Source organism: Primulina eburnea, chromosome 9 (assembly GCF_022965805.1).
Source record: "Primulina eburnea isolate SZY01 chromosome 9, ASM2296580v1, whole genome shotgun sequence".
Lineage (NCBI taxonomy): Eukaryota > Viridiplantae > Streptophyta > Magnoliopsida > Lamiales > Gesneriaceae > Primulina > Primulina eburnea.
Window position 1 is genome coordinate 28,974,319 of NC_133109.1, and position 19,978 is coordinate 28,994,296.

Here is a 19,978-nt window from a genome sequence, read left to right on the forward strand (position 1 = left end):
AAACTCGAGGTTGGATCAATCATGTGAGTTTGTTAATTATATAGGTCTTTGTCCACTAATTACTCAAAATTTAATCTTAACGATTAATTTTGAGTATTTAGTGTGGTTTTAACCGGAATACTACTATGTCAACATACATATCGCCGGCATGATATGTCTGAATTTAAAGAGATCGGACAAATAAATAAAACGGATAATATATGTTTATATAATGTGGTACGTCCAAAGTTTTGTTTGATTAATGGAGATCAAACTGAAAACACACACCTGTCTCATTTCTGGAACGTTGACAGTACACTCTGATGATTCCTTGAGTTAGCTAAGGTGTCTGTCCTCTTTTTTCCTTTCCTATTGGTCCACTCCTGCATCAATCTTCTCCTTTCATGGCCTCCCACGTGTCCTTATATTGCAACCTTTATTTTTGGCTTTTGTTGCTGCTGCTGCGGCCTTGTAGCACCATTTAATCTTTCTCTTTTCTTCAGATTCCCGTTGTTCATATCTGAGCATCGATCGAGCTGATATATTGAATGATATATGCGTGGTTTTGAGGCAAGAAAAGCTTCGAAATCGAGGGAGGATGATGAGTACTCGGTGAACAACTGGCTAATGCTGAGGTTCAGGCCAATTGCTCCCAAGCCAGTCGCCGATGATCGGCAGATCTCCGGCTGCGTGGTGGATCAGAACAGGCGAAACGGCTTCGCCAAAACTACTGGAAGAACCAAGAGAAGGTACGTTAGAGTTCGGGGTAGGCAAAACAAGCAACTGGTGACGAGAAAAACTAGCGACGGGGAAAAATCAGGAGTCGAAGATGAATCCCAGGGAAAAGATAAGGTGACTCTTCAACTGCTACCGGCACCTGAGAGATCAGAAGATCGTGATAATTCTTCTTTCGGTACCATAAGTTTTCAGAAAAGGGAGGAAAATACGTCGATATTCATGTATCCTGATTCAGATCCGTCGTCTAAGTTATGTAACAGCGTCGTAAATCACAAGGCTGTAGATTCCAGGGCCGTACCAGCCGAGCGAGCCCGCTCCGTGGCCGAAACGTGGATAATCGTCGAGTGTGTAACGGAAGCGTACGCAGACACTGCTGCAGGATTAGGTTTAGGGTTTTCGGACAGAGAAAAGATCGATAACCTGGAGATAGACGCGTGTCCCGGGTTCGTTTCTGACTGCACCAACAAGGTGGTGTGGGTGAATGAAGCGTGCAGAAAGATGATCCAGAGCGGCGAAGATGATGCGACGGCGGTGAGGTTGGTTGTGAAGGAGAAGCTTCCCCATTTCTGGCCGTCGTTTGCATGTCGAGTGAGGTTGATGCAGCAGGGATCCAAGAGGTCGACAACTGTGGTATGCGACGTGTGGAGAATGGAAAACGAAGGGTTTGCATGGAAACTGGATGTAACCACTGCGCTGGGTTTAAGGTCTTTCCAATGAAGATCAAAACATGATCCTGATTTCTCCAGGTGATTAATCTGTTTTAATTTTAGTTTTGAAAGGCAATTATACAATGGACAATTTTTAAAAATATTAACGATACTCAGATAAAATTGTATTTTTTGTCATGTATATTTGTCTATTGATATTTTGGTCTATAAGTTATTAATTTTCAATTTTAATTTACTATCATCATAGTTATTTTGGCAAAAATTTGTGTGAGAATATCTCACGGGTCGTATTTTGTGAGACTGATATTTTATTCGGATCTATCCATGAAAAAATATTACTTTTTATGCTAAGAGTATTACTTTTTATTGTGAATATCGATATGGTTCACCCGTCTCACAGATAAAAATTCGTGAGACCATATCACAAAAAATCTACTCCATTGTTTTTGTATTTGTTCTGATATGGTACTTACTGGACGTTAATGTGACGATTACATGAGTAGTCCATAAAAATTACAATTTCCTAAATTTTATATAGATTTCATGATATATATATATATATATATATATATATATATATGTGTGTGTGTGTGTGTGTGTGTGTATCTAAGATTTTGACGCGTACATTTAATTTCCACCAGTACAACTCACGGGGAAATTAAAAAATGCCATTGAGTTTTCAGTGTCCATTATTAAATCCACCCATAGCTAGTTGATGTTCTTCATAGGCAATCATGGAGACATATTTTATATATATATCAAAACCCCGTGCAATACGGTAATAAATCGATCGAGAATAGTTAAAATAGTAAAAGTATGTTAACACGTCATGGTTAAATTGAAGATTGATTAAGTGTTTGTTACAATGAAAATAAAAAATATCTATTTTTTATTTAGTTATTTAAAACTATTTACATACTTTTTTCTCCATATACTTTGCAAATTTCTATTTTGTATTTTAGGAAAATATTCAAATAAATAGTAATTATGATAAAATAATAAGAATCTAATCAAGCTTCAAATAAAGAATTTATAGTTGAGTTGAAAATTTAATTTAAAAATTATAAATAACTAATTTCTTCTCTATATTTATAAATTTAGTTTTCTAAAACTATTTGAGTATTTTATTTGTACATACTTTACAAATATCTCATTATGCGTTTTTTTAGAATATATTCAAAAAAAAAAATAGTAATTGCTAGTCCAATTAATATTTTAGTTAAGTGAAAATATTATTAAATATGATGAAAAATTTAAGTACAAAGAATATGGTTGATTTAAAAATGGATTTAATTTCTATAAAAAATTTAAAAATAATTTTTTATATAAAATAGTTATCAATTTTTTATCTACAATTATTTACATGTTATCGTAATATAATTTGATATAATAAATATTTTTAAAATTAAAAGTAGGTATCTAGAGAAAACAGAAGAGTGGGTATGATGAGGCATGTTTTTTTTTTTTTTTCTACTTTTTTCAAATCATAATTTTTTAATGATAATCACTACATAATAATAAAGTGTTTAAAAATTAATAAATCAAAGTTATTTTTCATTTTTATATCAATATAATTTAGTAACCAAAAAATATTATCACAATTTAGAAACTATTAATCTAAATACAATTAATAACAAAAATGTTAGGATCAAGAAAAGGTTTAGAGGGGGTGAATAAACCTTTTGAAAATATTTGCTTTTAAAAATTGTTTTCAACCGTTTTTAGGCGATTGAAAATTTTTCTCAAATAGTTAGAAATATGAATCACTTGAAAATTGCGAAAAACGGTTCAATATTTCTGATGACAGTTTCAACCGGTTGGTAGTCTAATCAATAAGATATGGTTTGAAATGTAAAAGCTTGTGAAAAGTAAAGACACATGATTTTTATGGATGTTCGGAGATAAGACTCCTATGTCACCCCTTCTTCCTCTGTAGGAAGGATTCCATTAAAAGACTTTGACTTTACAAAACTCTTTGCAACAACTCCAATCAGGACTTATCACACTACATGTTTTGGAACTCTTCTTGATCAGTTTACACTTCTGGATTTTAAGAACCCACCAATGTTAATCAAAAAACCAAAGGTTACTGATGTAAGTAAAAAAATCTGTTTTAGTAGCACGAATATGATCTTTGAATGAACAAATATCTTTCTGTTGAGTGTGTGCTTGATGAGCGATGAGATATATGATCTTTGATTGCACTCAGATTATTTAAGTATGCAGGCTTGCAGTAATCGCACTGTTGAAAGCTTGACGATTATGTGTATTATTTGCATACTTCCAACTCTTCTTATATAAGCTGTCATTCCAACGGTCGGAAAGAAATGAGTAACGTTAACTTGTAATCTTGGAATGATGTGTCACTATTAGCTGCAAATACATTAAATGTTTTTCAGCAAATTATTTAATGTTATTTTTGCTAGCATAGCTTTGAATTACGTTCCTTGAAGAGTTAGTACTGGTGAGTATTTTTTTATGACAAGTGTTTTTACCATCAAAACTTTATGATATAAGTAATATTTCTTTTCTGAGAAAGTGTCATGGTGCAGAACATGGTTGTCTTGTAGCGGTGCAAAACCATTGAATGTCCTGAACCAGTCAGAGAATATCTTTCATTAAGTGAGCAATAAACAGCTCTTTAATGACTCGATTTCAAGTCTTCGAACAACCGGTTGGGAAGTTCTTTATAAGTTTGAACTTCTTCTACTTTAAACGGTTCAATGGTAGGCGGTCTAAAATTCAAGCGGTTGAAGACTAGACGGTTGTAAGTTTAGATGGTTGAACTGGTTCCTGTTATACACAGAAGATTGCGGTTGTTTCTTGAAGCATTTAAGTGGTGTTTTAATTTTGTCGATCACCAAAACTCTTAGATAAAATAGCAATTCCTTAACAAAAAAATCATAATTATATATTTTCATAAATAAATAAATAAATATATATATATATATATATATATATATAGTAGACTGATCAGGTTTATTAAATACCATGACATGTTACCCAAATTTATAAACAATGCTACTACAATATATATATATATATATATATATATATATATATATATATATTTAAATACCATGACATGTTACCCAAATTTATAAACAATGCTACTACAATAAATTGTTGTTTTAAACATACATGAACTCATAGTTTACTTATCCAATTTGAATTATCCGAAATTTTTATATACAATTATTATTATTATTATTATTATTTATCGATGAACTTTATGTTAAGTAGAACTCGTAATTTTTATATAAGCAGCTTTAAGGTAATTTAACAAGCGTATTGTTATGGACAAATTTTCCCCGCAAATCTTTCGTCTTTTAGACCAAATAGTGATTTGAAAACACGAATAAAGATGAAAAATAGTGTCGATGAGGCCTTGAACTAATGATTATTATTGAGGCCCTGAAACTTGTTGGTTTCAGGTTCAACTCTCGTTGACTACGGGTAGTTTTCCTAATTTATTTAGTTACATCTATTTGTTTCTTTGTACTTTCTCTGCCCGAGATAAGAAATTCTCGGGTTCACGCTCAAATTTCAGTATGTTAACAGTTACAATGTCGTACCTGCATTCAAAGAAAAATATGAGAGTGTTGGGTATTTTCTCATAAAAATCCATTTGGTAGTTGAAGGAATCTATTAAAATAGGAAAAATATATTGGCTAATATTTTTCAAAATAGAAAGTTTGTGAGACAATCTCACGAATTTTTATTAGTGAGATGAATTAATCCTCTTCATATTTACAATAAAAGATAATATTTTTGGCATAAAAAGTAATACATTTCATGGATGTCCCAAATCGAATATCTGTCTCACAAAAATTTTCTTGTATTTTTTTAGTGAAGGCTAATGCTGAATTGGAATTTAGCTTTGATTTAACTAGTACTTTAAGAATTTCATGTAGCCTCATTTTAATATAAAATATGTGATTTGTGTTAAAATTGTTATATATATATATATATATATATATATATATATATATATATATATATATCTTATTTGACATATGCTCTTATTTATTGGTATTTTTAACATGAGTAAATTATGTTTTACACTGTAGGCATTTTATCGGTTCCGGTTTATAAAATAATGGAATCAAACCAATCCATAACATATCAGAATAAGATGGTTCTAGATTTATCGGATTGTGTATATAATCCAATCTAAAACCGAATAAAAAAGAAATGGGTTGGACAAGAATTGACCGGACTAAAAAGGAATAGATCCAGTTGAAATTGGATTGAAATCAACTTTTTGTTTTCAATCAATATATACCTAAATATATGTGTTGGGTATAACAATTATCCCCACTTGGTAGAGCAATCGAACGTTGTGCTTGAGCTATTGTACGATTTAAAAAAATTGTGTTGCACTGTTACCACTAGCTATATCTCTTGGTAAAACAGTAAGAACTCGGTCTTACAATTGATACCAGAGCCAAGATAACATATTCGATTTACATTGATTGCAAAGAGTGCAATTATTTGGAGAAAGATTTTTTGGTGCAATAACTGTCTTTACTGAGTAAATCAATCAAAACGTGGTGCTTGAGCTGTTTTATGATTTAAAAGATTTGAGTTGCTTCATTACCAGTAGTTATAACTCTTGCTAAAATGAGAAGCGGTCGGTCTTACAATATGTCATGTATTAAACAATATATTTGAAAATTAAATATTAGTATTTGTTATATATGGAACTGCAAATGACATTTATTAAACAACAAAGTATTCAAAATTCTTTTAAAAAGACCAGGACTGGATTGGAGGCGATTTTGGATCAGAACGGACCGGATCTTGTTATCCAACCGGATTGGTTCCGATTCTGGATCAAGGTTTAAAACCAATCAAATTCAATTAGAATATCGGATTTGGTCCGACCCTAAACCACATTAACTGGTTCCATATTGAACGGGTTATGTTGGATCAGTTACAGATCAACCCAATATATTAACTGAAAGGAAAAATAATTCTTTGTTTCCAAGATTAAATTTATTTTCTAATATGATATTTTTCTTATTTATATGATTGTGTAAAATAATTAATTATGGGTTTTTCCTTTCTATATATGTGATAATTATGATAAGAATTTTATGATATGATATCATTATTTAAAAAGAGTTTATTTCTGACAAAAGTTTTGTTTCCATATTTTGTATGATTCTTTTTTGATATAAACCCTAGGAGACAAGGAGGCTATAAATAAGGGAAATCAGCTGAGGAAAAAGACTTTTCGTGGCTTCGCACCTTTGCACTTTTGCACGCCGTGAACTAAAGAGGAAAAACAATTCACACGGACTTTGCTTTTTTGAATAATGTTGTTTTACGTGTTGCCGTGATTGTGATACATCTGCAGATAACAAGGCATGGAAGTGTCGGCTGAAGATCGTGTTTTTATTACTCCAGTTTTCGACACCGTGTTTTGCTTTCTTGAATAAGTTTTAGTTTGACTATTTTTTTAGAAAGCAATTTTTTTCTCCATATGTTGAGGAAATTAGTTTTCGTTAAAATCACTAGTGTTGGTTTTTTAAACTCAAGTTGGTTTTCTTTTAATTATTTTTCCATGAGACACTACACAAGTATTTATAATACTTGTGCATATTCTAATCCAACATACTTTATTTATTAAAGTTGAATTGTGTGCTTAATTGAAATATTCCATTGCATATGTGGATAGGCGTTGCCGACACCTCGCACAACGCCTAAATATGATATAGACCAATTGAATAGTTTCTATACTTTTATGTTGAACAAACCTTTACAAGTGGTATCAGAGCCTATGCGTGATATATTAAGTGTTATTCTGGTTATTTTTTAAAAAATTTGCTTAATTAATGGACGCATAATTTGCAAATGTAGCACTTCGGCCATCTGTTTTGGTGGATCCAACTATAGTCTATGGAAAGCCAAGATCAGAATATACATTAAATCCATTGATGAAAGAGTATGACAACGAGTTATTAGCGGATGGAATCCACCGAAAAGAATAAATGAAGATGATGATAGCCTGATAAAGCCTGAAAACGAATGAATAGCTGAAGAAGTACAAGTTTCAAATGACAATTCAAAGGCCTTAAATGTCATTTTCACCTCAGTCGACCTAAATATGTTCAGCTTGATTACAAACTGTGTATTAGCTAAGGATGCGTGGGAAATCCTTCAAAAACATTGTAAAGGATATGAAAGTTTGCGAAGAACAAAGTTGAGAGTACTGACATCCGAATTTGAGAATTTGAGGATGAAAGAAACTGTAACAATCTTTGATTCCAACGAAGCATTCAGTCTAGGTGATCCAATCTCGAATGAATATCTCGTTAGCAAAGTACTCAGATCACTGCTCGAATGATTTAATATCAAAACTTTGTACAATTGATGAAGCAAAAGATACAACTCAACTTGCACTGGAAGATCTGATAGCTCACTTCTCGCACCTTCAAGATGAATATGGATATGTAGAAGAAAGATAAGGATAAGACTGATCGCTTTTCAGGTATCAAATGACTCATTTAATGTTTTTTTTCAACTGCACCAAAAGTTAATGAGTCGGATCTTTGTGAGAACTCTATCTCTTATATTACGGAGAAGTTTGAAGATTATTTGAAAAGGATTAAAGACAAAAAAAACTGAACAACCATCCAAATTACCCAGTATCACTGCTTCTAAAAAACCATAGAAGTTTCCTGCCCAACGATAGTTTCAGCAAAAGAATGAAGGCAAGAACAAGTTTAATCCGAAAAGATATTACTATGTGCAATGGAGAGAGTGCAATGCCTTTGGACATTATGTCAACGAATGTACGAACAGATCTCTCAAGAATAAAGGACTTAATGTTTCTCTAAGCGATGAGGAATCTGACGACAATCAAATCCACCAAGAAGTTATTGAACTCAAGATTTGACATGAAAGATTTGGGCTTAGCCGATGTAATCCTTCGAATTAAAATTCATAGAACATCAGAAGGGCTAGTCCTAAGTCAGTCACATTATGTTGATAAAATACTTGAAAAATTCAATAACGATGACTCTGCATTGGCTAGAACCTCGATAAGATACCAGTCAACATCTATCAAAAAATCGAGGTGAGAGTATGTCTCAATTAGAATACTCTCGAATAATTGGAAGTCTGATGTACTTAATGAGTTGTACAAGACCAGACATAGCTTATGCAGTAAGCAAATTGAGTAGATTAACGAGTAATCCAGGAGTTGAACACTGGAAAGCAATTATCAGATTGCTAAGGATACTTAAGGTTCACTCGTGATCATGGGCTTGCACTATACCAGATATCCTGCTGTTATTAAAGGATACAATGATGCAAATTGGATATCTAATATGAAAGAATCAAAATCTACAAGTGGATTTGTATTCATTTTAGGATGTGCAACAATTGCGTGGAAATCTTCTAAACAAACTGTAAGATCCAGATCCACGATGGAATCTGAGTTTATAGCTCTTGACAAGTGTGCTGAAGAGGCTGAATGACTGCGTCACTTATTAGAAGATGTTCATGGATGGGAAAAATCAGTGCCGGCTATATGTATACATTGTTATAGCCAATCTACGATTGGAAGAGCACAAAATAATATGTATAATGGTAAGTCTATGCATATACGTCGTAGACATAATATCATTAGACAACTACTCTCAACTGTAGTTATCTCTGTTGACTATGTAAAGTCAAAGGATAATATAGCGGATCCTCTGACCAAGGGGTTAAACAGAGAGTTAGTTGCGAAATCGTCAAGGGGAATGAGGCTCAAGCCTATAGTATAAATTGGTGCGAAGGAAAACCCACCTACGCTGACTGGAGATCCCAAGAACTAGGTTTAATGGGACAACCTAATCGCACTGATTTGGTATATCACTGTGGGGTTATCCCTAGTCCATTCCTATTATGAAACAGTGAATGTTGAGGATAAGCTTACGCCTTTTAATGATTCTGATAAGAAGCAATATAGAATCACCTATGTGAGAGAGAAGTGAGGCCGCTTCGAAGGAATTGCAGGGCTCAATTCTAGACTCTCTTGAGAACCAGGCGTGTGTTCATGGCCAAAACGAACACAATCATGAGAACTGAATAGTATCAGAGAGAGTCTTGTGTGAAGTATATCTTAATTTACATAAACAGAATAACAGTTCAAGGGCTTCATGTCTACTGGTCAGCTAGTAAAGCAAATATATTTCATGAGGGAAGGTTCAAAAGGGTAACAACCACCTATCATATGCAGGATTCAACTATAGAACTTTGCCACTAAGATTTGTATCAATTTTCATTCATGTGGGGGATTGCTGAAAATTTTAATAAAATTTAGAGGTTGAATAAAAATTATGTCTCATGAATGTGGGAGTGTCTTTTGGCTCTCCACATTCTTGAGTTAATTGAAGAGTTTTGGCTCTTCATATTCTTGAGCTAATGAGAAGATTAATTGAGTTAATTAATCTTGCACGATCTTGGTGTGCATTTTGGGCTTATAAATAGTGTGTTAATTTCCTCATTTCAAACACATGAAAATTTTATTTCTTTCAAGCACTCTCTTGCATTACATATTGTTATCTTTCTATTTGGCATCCGTTAAATCTCGGTGATAAAATAAATGTATGTTTTCAGTTCGCCGTAGTAGTGCTTCGTGCTAAGTCACTTCTGGTTGTTCCGTTGTATCCTGGGAAACAGACGTCCGCTGAAATCTCGAAGCACACACCGGAGGGGGCGAATCTGTTTTAAGGAAACTGTACATGCTACAGGCCTTAGTTTGGTTTTTATTTCCTTGGCACGATATTCTTACTGTAAACATAACACTTGTTTCTATTACTGTTTTATCTTTACGAATTCGTTTCTACGCTACTGTTATTAGCATTGTTTCTAACAGTTAGCACTGGAGTAAAGAACACGAAAAAATTGGAATCGAGAGAATATGTGAAAGTTATAGATGGTTTTGTAAGAGGAGAAACTGTTCTGCAGAAAGTTACTTCCAACTGCACAGTACAATTATATATATATATATATATAATATATATATATATATATATATATATATATATATATATATATATATAAAGTTACTTCCAACTGCACAGTACTATATATATATAATATATATATATATATATATATATATATATATATATATATATAAAGTTACTTCCAACTGCACAGTACAATTATATATATATATATATATATATATATATATATATATATATATATATATATATTGGGACTTGAGTAATATTGGTTATTTTTTTTCTTTCCAAATTTAATAGATTGGGAAGATAAACTCTGATAATTCTCTCATAATTAGCATTATTAGTAACCAAATAAATGTGTTTTATATATATATATATATATATATATATATATATATATATATATATATATATATATATATATATATTGAAAAAAATAACCAATATTACTCAAGACTATATATATATTTATATATATATATATATTAAGAATATATAATCCAGACAAAAAATAGAGACACGATGATTATTTCTTTTTTCTTTTCTTTTTTATTATATTATTTTAAATTGAACTATGACTATTCATTAGTTTTTATAACTATGACATGAATCTTATGTGAATATAATTACTTCAATTACAATATGACTATATTATTTTTATTAAAAATAAATCAAATTAATTTAAAAAATGCATTAGTATATATAAAAAACATGCTTCTCGATGGGAACTCGTGAGTTTTTGCTAAAGAATAACGTCATTAACTTATTATACGTTTTCATATTTTTTATGTTTTCATATTTAACTACTACTATAATAGCAGTTTGAATCAAATCTCAGTAATGTGGGTGTGGGAAGTTAAAAATAAAGTTTAAAAAGAATATTCCTCACCCTATGGTATAAAAAATTGTTGCGGCAAGAATCTACATAATATTGAAATTCTTATACCATATTGCAGAAAATAGAACAAAAAATTTCATTTAGTTGCGTATGCAGTAGACTACACCATACTGAGGCAAACACCATTGCCAAGAAGCTCAGTGCCACAAATTCAACATAAATGTCACCAAGCATAAATCATTAAACAATCAATTAATTCATCAATTGGTCCCAAGAAACACCAAATCAACATTAAAACATCATTAAATAAAAACAAAAGAAACAACATAATATCTAAACTTCATAATCAAGTTCAGTTAAGCCCTTTAATCATTTGTGGCCCTCCAAATCATACTTCCAACCACTCTGTGGATCAATCTCATCAATGGTGATCCCTTTTTCTCTACTGTCATCAAAATTTTGAAGCCTCATGTTGTAATGAACATACGTCGAATCAGTCAAAGCTTTTATCTCTATTTGCTCATCTCCATTCGTCAGCATCAGCTCTGCAAAGCTCCTCGTGAGGTTGAACTTTGAGGCACCATCACAAGTTTGGCTAAGAATGCGAATAGCACATCTCTGCAATTCACGATATTCTACACCATGAATTGACCACCAAGTTTCTGCAGAAAACGTTTGGAAGTTAGGCAGATTGACTTTTAGTGGAAAAATGGCATCAGTACACAGAAGGTTATCGCAAAGACCTGGAGGAAAATACACTAGGGGGTTGCTGGTACTTTCACCAGAAATCTGTTTTCTTTTCCGGTGCTTTTCAATTTGGAGCTCTAGTTTTGTTTGGTACTTTTTAAGTTGGTGCTGTACCAAATCTTGAACGCAGGGATCTCTACCCATAAGCATCATGCAAAGGTTCATATCCTCGACAATGTTTGGATCAGAGCTACTTGACTCCATGTATCTCGGGTTCAAAAAGTAGCCAGCAGAATGAAGGGAAATGTGCAGATGGTTTTTCCAAATCTCGTCTATTTCTCTCCAAAACGGCATGTCATGAGATTCCATGTGGTTAAACCCCACTCTGATTTTTCCCTTGACCTGAGAAATTATTTTGGAAATGAAACCAGTTTGCGGCTTATTGGTATTATACACAGAGTTTAATGCACATACAAGAGGCATCGATGCCTTCAAAGCCATCGTCGCCTCTTTCCAGAAGAAAGTGTTCTTTACCAAGCCAGCAACTTGTTTGCCTTCGGTTAAAGTTGACATTCCCGAGGTTTTCCAGTCACTAGAAACAAAGAATGCTTTCAAAAGTTCCTTCTTTGAAACGATGCTGTCGAGTGTTAAATATGGAACGATTGACTTGATTTTGGATGGTCTGACTAGCTTCTGAATGCAAACAAAATCTTTCAAATGTTTTAAAGCACTGGCATGATTCCGAACAAACTCTATGATAACTCTAGCCTTCGCCAATGCATTTTCAATGCAACTCATCGTTTTGAATTTCTCTAGCATCAACTCGATGCAAGTGGATGCACTTACAGTCCAAAAAAAATGCTTTACTTTTCCACTAGTCGCTTGCCAACTAAATTCATAGAAACAGATGTTGAATATGTAATGATTTGAACAACATTCTCGACTCCAACATCCTGAAGAACTTCGTCAAGGAATAATTGCATGGCATCAACATTGCCCACAAAAGATGATATATCTGATGATTTTAGATAAATCACACCTCGAGGACAATAGACCAAAATATTGACGAGATTTCGACCACTTGAATCAATCCAACCATCTAACAAGATGCTGCAACCAGTAGTTTCCCATGTCTTTCTCATTTCCTCGACGTAGAGTTGCATGTTTAATAATGAATCCTCCAAGATCCATCCTTTCAACTCCTTAAGACTGGGAATATTATTCATAATTGGCCCATGCCCAAAAAAGCAACTGACCATCTCCAGGAAGAATGTCTCTTCCACGTCTTTAAATGGATGGCCTGTTCCATAGAAGAACCTACCTACACTTTTTTTTACCTCCATCTCCGACGAATTTTCATGGCTACTGGTGCCAACTTCAGAAAACTTTGTTTTCTTAATGGAAGAAGCTCTTTTAAACCCTGAATTTTCTAATAGACAGTCCCCTTCAGATATATCGACTTGGGTATTAGCTTTATTAATGTTGACATTACCCTTAGGAGCGCTCAAACTTCTCTTCAAATTAGTTATTTTCTTTTCAAGCAAGACTGCCTCAAATACTTCTTCCACATCGGCTGGAACTTTCAAGCAAGGCATTACATCATTTCCTACCGCTCCCAAATGGCATTTGAGGCGATGGAACCACTAACTAGTTTACCACAGTAGTCACATTTGACACTCTTCTTTAGTGGATCCATCGGAATGCCATGATCATGAACATTTATTATATCGTTAGATGCCATCATTGAAGATAAATGTTCGCTGATGTATGCAGCTGCAATATCCACCTACATGCCAACAAATAAAATAATTCCATGAAAACATAACATTCTAGCTCATGTACATTAAAGATGAATCGAATTGTAAAGCCCAACTCACAGTTAAACGGTAAATATTTTATTCAATGGGCACGGCTAGCATTTCTAGTAGCCAGAGGAAAAGTAAAAAAACAGAGTAAATAATCGGTGAGGATCTTCAACAAAGTATGGGAGTTCTAGCATAAGCCAACAGAAAACTAAAATATCCCGTCAGTTTAGCCAACTAGATCGATGGAACACCATATCAGTCACACTAACCTCTTACTTCAGATTGGCTAGGCAATTTAAGATCTTGCTGAGGAGATCTATTTTATCTGATAGCATATCATATGTGTTTGAGACTGAAAATACTATAGGATACGCAGGCTGGGAATCTAGCACATCCAACACATTGCAATGATCTAGAAGGAACTATAAATGCGCTACAAATGAACCTCAGACATACTTTCATTGACATCATGACCCCTGCTCTTGGGATAATATCTGCTTATAGCAACACTCTGAGTCTCTGACCAGTTGAATACAAATCAAGTGAAGGACAAAGGGAGAGAGATTTCTGATAGAGCTACCATGGACACATGTAAAGACTTGTTAGGTGTAAATTCAATCCATGAAGAGTACAACCATAATTTTATCAAAGAAGCCTAAACTTAGGTTGGTGTAAGATCAATAGAGATGACAGTGTTGTCAATGGATAAATAAATTAAAAACAATGCAGAAATTGAGGAACATGAAGAGATGAAAAGGAATGGAGGCATTTGGGCTTCTGTTGCATATTTACAAAAAAAACAATCAAAGAAGCAAAGGTACTAGTAGACAGGAAGGCCTCGGACTATCCTGACACCCATTTTTGACACCTAGGCTACACAAAAAAACATGAGAATATATAAACGCACAACTCACCCCCATTTGCAGAACCATAAGCACCTAAGACAACATTAACAAAGACATGCTAGTGAATTGCCACCAAAAAGGTAGGCGATGTTTGGCAAACAATGTTTTTTATCGATATATTTCTCAGGGACATGGTCTACGAATTGGGGAAACTGAACCTTGTCTAGAACTGTAATAAACTAAAACGAAATTTGGGTTAATCAATGTTTACTCCATCAAATTCTCAACTTAAGTTCGCCTCATTTATTTTCCCCAATCGTATCCATAAGTGCTAAATAAGAAATAAAATTGTTGTACGAATGCTTGCATCAAAAATTAAACTACAGAGACCTTTAAATATCACATTAAAAGATTCCACTTAGCGCTTCCGTATTTCCGAATTTAGTATCCAAATAACCTTTTGAAACCAATAATCAATTGCGTACTTATCCCACAGTCGCTGTTTTGCATTCATTAGTAACAAAAACACAAGCGTAAATTGTCAGCATTGCTTTGGTAGATAGTATTTCATGATTTCAATCAGATATAAATGGCAATCTACATCTCTAACTCAATACTTATTCAATCACAATTTTGAAAAAAAAAAATTTACACAAGATTTGCATATTTTTGTCAGATCCATGGGCTATTGTTAAGATATATAACCCTAATTGCCTGCAATAAAAAATTATTACAGATCAACCTTGATCTCTTCAAGAGAAAAAAAAGGGCCAAAAGCAGAACCTCCAATTAAGCTCTGGCAATTGGACGCCCACGAAAACAGTTCAGAAACATAAAAAAACATATAGGCCGAATAACAAACAAGAACGAAATGCAATCAAGTTCATTCAAATTGAGTATCAAATACAAGAAATGAAGAATTCATTGCACCAAGTTTAATTTCGATTACCGGCTCCGAATGTGGATCAAAATCTTAAGATAATTTTTTTTCTCCGCCCTTGATGAAGAAATGGGATAAGACTCCAATGTGAAAGTAACACGATAATGATTAGTGTGCTAAGTACAACAGAAGTGATTAATAACGTAAATCTGTTTGTCTATTACTTATCCAACATGTGTCGAAATGTGAGGTAGAATTGTTGCCTTTTATTGCCCGTTCAACATTAATTTACAAGCAAGATTAGGATTTGGATTTTGGGCCATAAAACAATAAATGGGCTAAGCAATGAACAAAGAAATACACTAGAGGTGTTTAGTCCAGTCCCCTCACTGCCCCCAAACAACCATTAAAAAATCATATTTTAAAAAAGAGTGCCACAATTCCTTTGGAACTATGAAGGTAAGAAAATACAATGATATACAAGAATCATTAAGCAGTCATTTCTAGTTATATTGTTAAACTGAAAATGGACGAACTCCAATAAGAAAGATAATCCAATCCATACTAATAGAGAAAGTGGAAATATTAATTTTACACGATCGAAGTGGCAAGATCTACATATAAATAAAGTTTTAATAACCACAAAGTACTTGCCAAATCCATTCTCCAACTTGTTTCACCATACGATTAGGTCATATCATCATTAAAGCACCAAAATTTTCTTCGGAAAAGACAATTTTTCCAATATCTATGAACTGATAAACATTTCTTAGATTACAACAAAAAATAGTTTGGAATGAAAAAAAGAAATTTTAAAGAAATAAAGAGACGAAAACAAAGTCTAGCAAAACATTAAAGTAAGGCAATTTTTTTTTAATCAAATGTCTTTAAAACTTTGTTTGAACAGTCAAAAATCTCTTATACACTGACACTGCATATTTTTTTAGCATGAGTGTACATTGGCATCATCACAACTTCCTACAAAAGATATCACTAAATTCATCTAAAACCGAAAAACCGCAAATAAATTCATCATAGATTTGCTTAATATTTTTTAAGCACTAAGGTTCTGAAAAAATCAAACACTTGAGGCCATACAATGAAAGCACACATGTACAATTTCATCGAGCTTCAGGTACTTCATGCCCTTATTATTTTTCAGCGCTTCGTCTAAACAGTCTAAAATAATTTCAACTCAATGAAAAATAACATCAACAAGCTTAATGCCTTAATCTAATCTCTATTGCTTTATATACGATTTTAAATATGAAGAGAAACTGAATTCATGTATCAGGAGCCATTTACTCAAAAAGAATCAACCAATTCCCTAGTATATCTTTAGCTAGATTTCAAGTATCCCTAGTTATGGAAAATTTCTGAAGAGTTGACTATCACTATGATAACTGAACTAGTGACGTAAATGGAGCTTATGGTGAAATACTGAATGTAGAGGTTACCGATAAAGAGTCTGACAATAGAATGAATAAGTTTTATGTTAAACCAAGAATATCGATTTTGATTGTATCGACGTATGCTCTGGGTGTTAATCGCTATGTATGAAATCACACCATGTGATTCATATGCTCTGGGTGTTAATCACTATGTATGAAATCACACCATGTGATTTTTTACGATCCAAGTAATTTCCCGACCGAAAAAATTAGGAATTGTTTTGGAGGTCAAGGAGTTTTGTGTATGGAAAGCAAGCATATATTTTAAATCCAATTCCCCGAGTTATTGAAGGGAAGTGAGAGCCACAAAAACAAACTTAAGGAGGACGCCTTTGAGGGTGGGTTCGTGGGATGGGGAAGTGTTTTGAAACCGGTCCCCCAACACCTTTCAACTATTTGCAATGCATACTACAAAATGTTTCCAAGTCTTCTAGAATTCGTGATAATGCTGAAGTATCTAAGTATTTTCAAATGTGGAGAAGGGTTACTCAAGCGTACTTTATATAAGGAAGAAATATAGTTTGCATCACATCATTAGAGGCCTCTAAACCGTATGAAGTATCAAGGAACAGACTGGTACGGGTGCTCGAGAATCCACTCCTTTTTTTGCAAATAATGTGTGGGATGGGGTAGTTTTTTTGGGTCTCCTGACACCTTGCAATTATCTTCAATGCATACTATCAATGTTTCTAAGTTTGCCAGAGTTGATGATAGTGCTGTAGTATCTAACAGCAATTATCTTCAATGCATACTAGCAATGTTTCTAAGTTCGCTAGAGTTGATGATAATGCTGAAGTATCTAACAATCTTCAAATGTGAAGTGGTTTACTCAGAGGTACTTTTTTACAAGGAAGAAATAAAGTTTGTATTACATAATCAGCTCACTCTAAACTGTATGAGGTATTAGTGCATAGACAGGTATGACTGCTCACAAATCAAATGATTTTGTCGCAAATATCTATTTCACCCAGATCATGATTTTTCCCACTAATAAAATCTTTCATTTCATATGGAAGACGATGATTTTTCATTAGACAATAATTTAATTGCGTATCACCACTTAATAAATAAATCCTTACTACGAATTTGTTAGCAATATATTAACCAATTCAAGTATTGCATGCCTGAACAATATTTTTTATAATCAATTTGATTTCTATTCAAATGAAATACTATGATAATGGTAAAAATAGTGAAAGGTGATACTGTAATTTTAAATTAATATATTTAAATGGGGTCCTACTATCATTGTAAAAATCACCGAGAGGCTAAGTGAAATTTGAAATAATGAAAAAAAAAGGAAAAAGACAAGAGGGACTAAATTAATAATTTTAGATAAATCACACCTCGTGGAAAATAGACCAAAATATTCAAGAGATTTCGACCACTTGAATCAATCCAACCATCTGACAAGATGCTGCAACCAGTAGTTTCCCATGTTTTTTCTCATTTCCTCGACGTATAGTTGCATATTTAATAATGAATCCTCCAAGATCCATCCTTTCAACTCCTTAAGACTGGGAATATTATTCATCCCATGCCCAAAAAAGTAACTGACCATCTCCAGGAAGAAAGTCTCTTCAACTTCTTTAAATTGATGGCCTGATCCATAGAAGAACCTACCTACACTTTTTTTACATCCATCTCCGACGAATCTTCATGGCAAGGCATTGCATCCACTCCTACCGCTCCCAAATGGCATTTGAGGCGATGGAAACCACCAACTACTTTACATCAGTAGTTACATTTGACATTCTTCTTTAGTGGATCCATTGGAATGCCATGATCATGAACATTTATGCATCTTTGACGGTGTTCACTAATGTATGCAGGTGCAATATCCACCTACATGCCAACAAACAAAATAATTAATGAAAATGTATTTGAAGGGAAAAAACTAGTATGCATTCTAGCTCATGTATATTAAAGATGAATCATAACTGCAAAGACCAACCACGACTTAAATGGTAAATATTTTCTTCAATGGTCCCCGCTAGCTATTTTAGTAATCAGAGGAAATGTAAAAACAGAGTAAATCATTGGTGAGGATTTTCAACAAATTATGGGAGTTCTAGCACAAGCTAACTGAAACTAAAAAATTCCATCAGTTTAGACTTTAGACAACTAGATCAATGGAACACCGTATCAGGACAGTCACACTGACCTCTTGCTTCAGATTGGCTTTTGAAATTTAGCATCTTGCCAAGGAGATCTACTTTTACCCGATAACGTATAATATGTGTTTGGGACTGAAAATAACTAAAGGATATGCATGGCTGGGAATCTAGCACATTCAACACATTGCAATGCTCTAGAAGGAACTATAAATGCGCTACAAATGAACCTCTGACATACTTTCAGTGAAATCATGCCACCCTGCTCTTGGGATAATATCTGCTTATAGCAACACTAGACAAGTTGAATACAAATCAAGCGAAGAACATAAAGGGAGTGATATTTCCCATAGAGATACCAAGGACACGCATAAAGACTTCTTACATGTAAAGTCAATCCATGAAGAGTATAACCATAATTAATTCAAGGAAGCCCAAACTAGGTTGATGCAAGATCGATAGAGATGACAGTGTCGTCTATGAACAAAACAAATTAAAAACAATGCAGAAATGGAGGAACATGAAGAGATGATAAGGAATGGAGGCATTTGGGCTTCTGTTGCATGTTGAGAAAAAAACTATCGAAGAATCAAAGTTACAAGTAGACAGAAAGGCCTCGGACTATCTTGACACCCACTTTTGACACCTAGGCTACACAATATAAACATGAGAATATGTGATATAAACACGAGAATATGTGATACAAACACACAACTCACCCCCATTTGCAAAACCTCTTTAACACCTAAAACAACATTAACAAAAACAAAGACATGCTAGTGAATTGCCACCAAAAAGGTAGGCGAAGTTTGGCAAACAATGTCTTTCCCACATGTAAGTGAATTGCCACAAAAAATTACGTAGATATTAGTTCTTCAAACTAAGTGATTTTCCCAAATGTCACCTCTTAAACCAAGATCTAAGATATCTTTCTTAATCACCTTTATCCAAGTTTTCAGGACATACCCCACCTTCTACTTCTTCCATTAACCTGTCAATCTAAG

At 33.4% G+C, this 19,978-nt stretch overlaps 3 protein-coding genes across 10 annotated transcripts in view; 1 reads left to right on the top strand and 2 right to left on the bottom strand.

Moving 5' to 3' along the window:
* The first annotated feature begins 252 nt into the window (after nt 1–252).
* Nucleotides 253–19,978, top strand: part of LOC140841492 (uncharacterized) — a 36,466-nt gene continuing 16,740 nt past the window's right edge. For 2 of the 5 annotated variants that reach the window (XM_073208970.1, XM_073208972.1), the window contains exon 1: nt 253–1,463. In XM_073208970.1, coding sequence (XP_073065071.1) covers nt 535–1,434 — 900 coding nt within the window. In that variant the 5' untranslated portion in view covers nt 253–534 and the 3' untranslated portion in view covers nt 1,435–1,463. Of the gene's footprint in view, nt 1,464–3,937; nt 4,219–6,575; nt 6,843–9,998; nt 10,017–19,978 lie in introns of those variants that run through there. The other 3 variants (XM_073208973.1, XM_073208971.1, XM_073208969.1) reach the window with 3 other exon arrangements.
* Nucleotides 11,289–19,978, bottom strand: part of LOC140841491 (uncharacterized) — a 32,255-nt gene continuing 23,565 nt past the window's right edge. The window contains exons 2-4 of one of the 4 annotated variants that reach the window (XM_073208965.1): nt 18,207–18,367; nt 11,936–13,665; nt 11,289–11,854 (exon numbers count right to left, since the gene is read on the bottom strand). In XM_073208965.1, coding sequence (XP_073065066.1) covers nt 11,562–11,854; nt 11,936–12,698 — 1,056 coding nt within the window. In that variant the 5' untranslated portion in view covers nt 12,699–13,665; nt 18,207–18,367 and the 3' untranslated portion in view covers nt 11,289–11,561. Of the gene's footprint in view, nt 11,855–11,935; nt 13,666–18,206; nt 18,706–19,978 lie in introns of those variants that run through there. The other 3 variants (XM_073208966.1, XM_073208967.1, XM_073208968.1) reach the window with 3 other exon arrangements.
* LOC140840867 (uncharacterized) lies at nt 12,743–13,474 on the bottom strand. The gene has a single exon (XM_073208028.1). It carries the CDS (start codon nt 13,472–13,474, stop codon nt 12,743–12,745), a length of 732 nt encoding a protein of 243 aa, XP_073064129.1.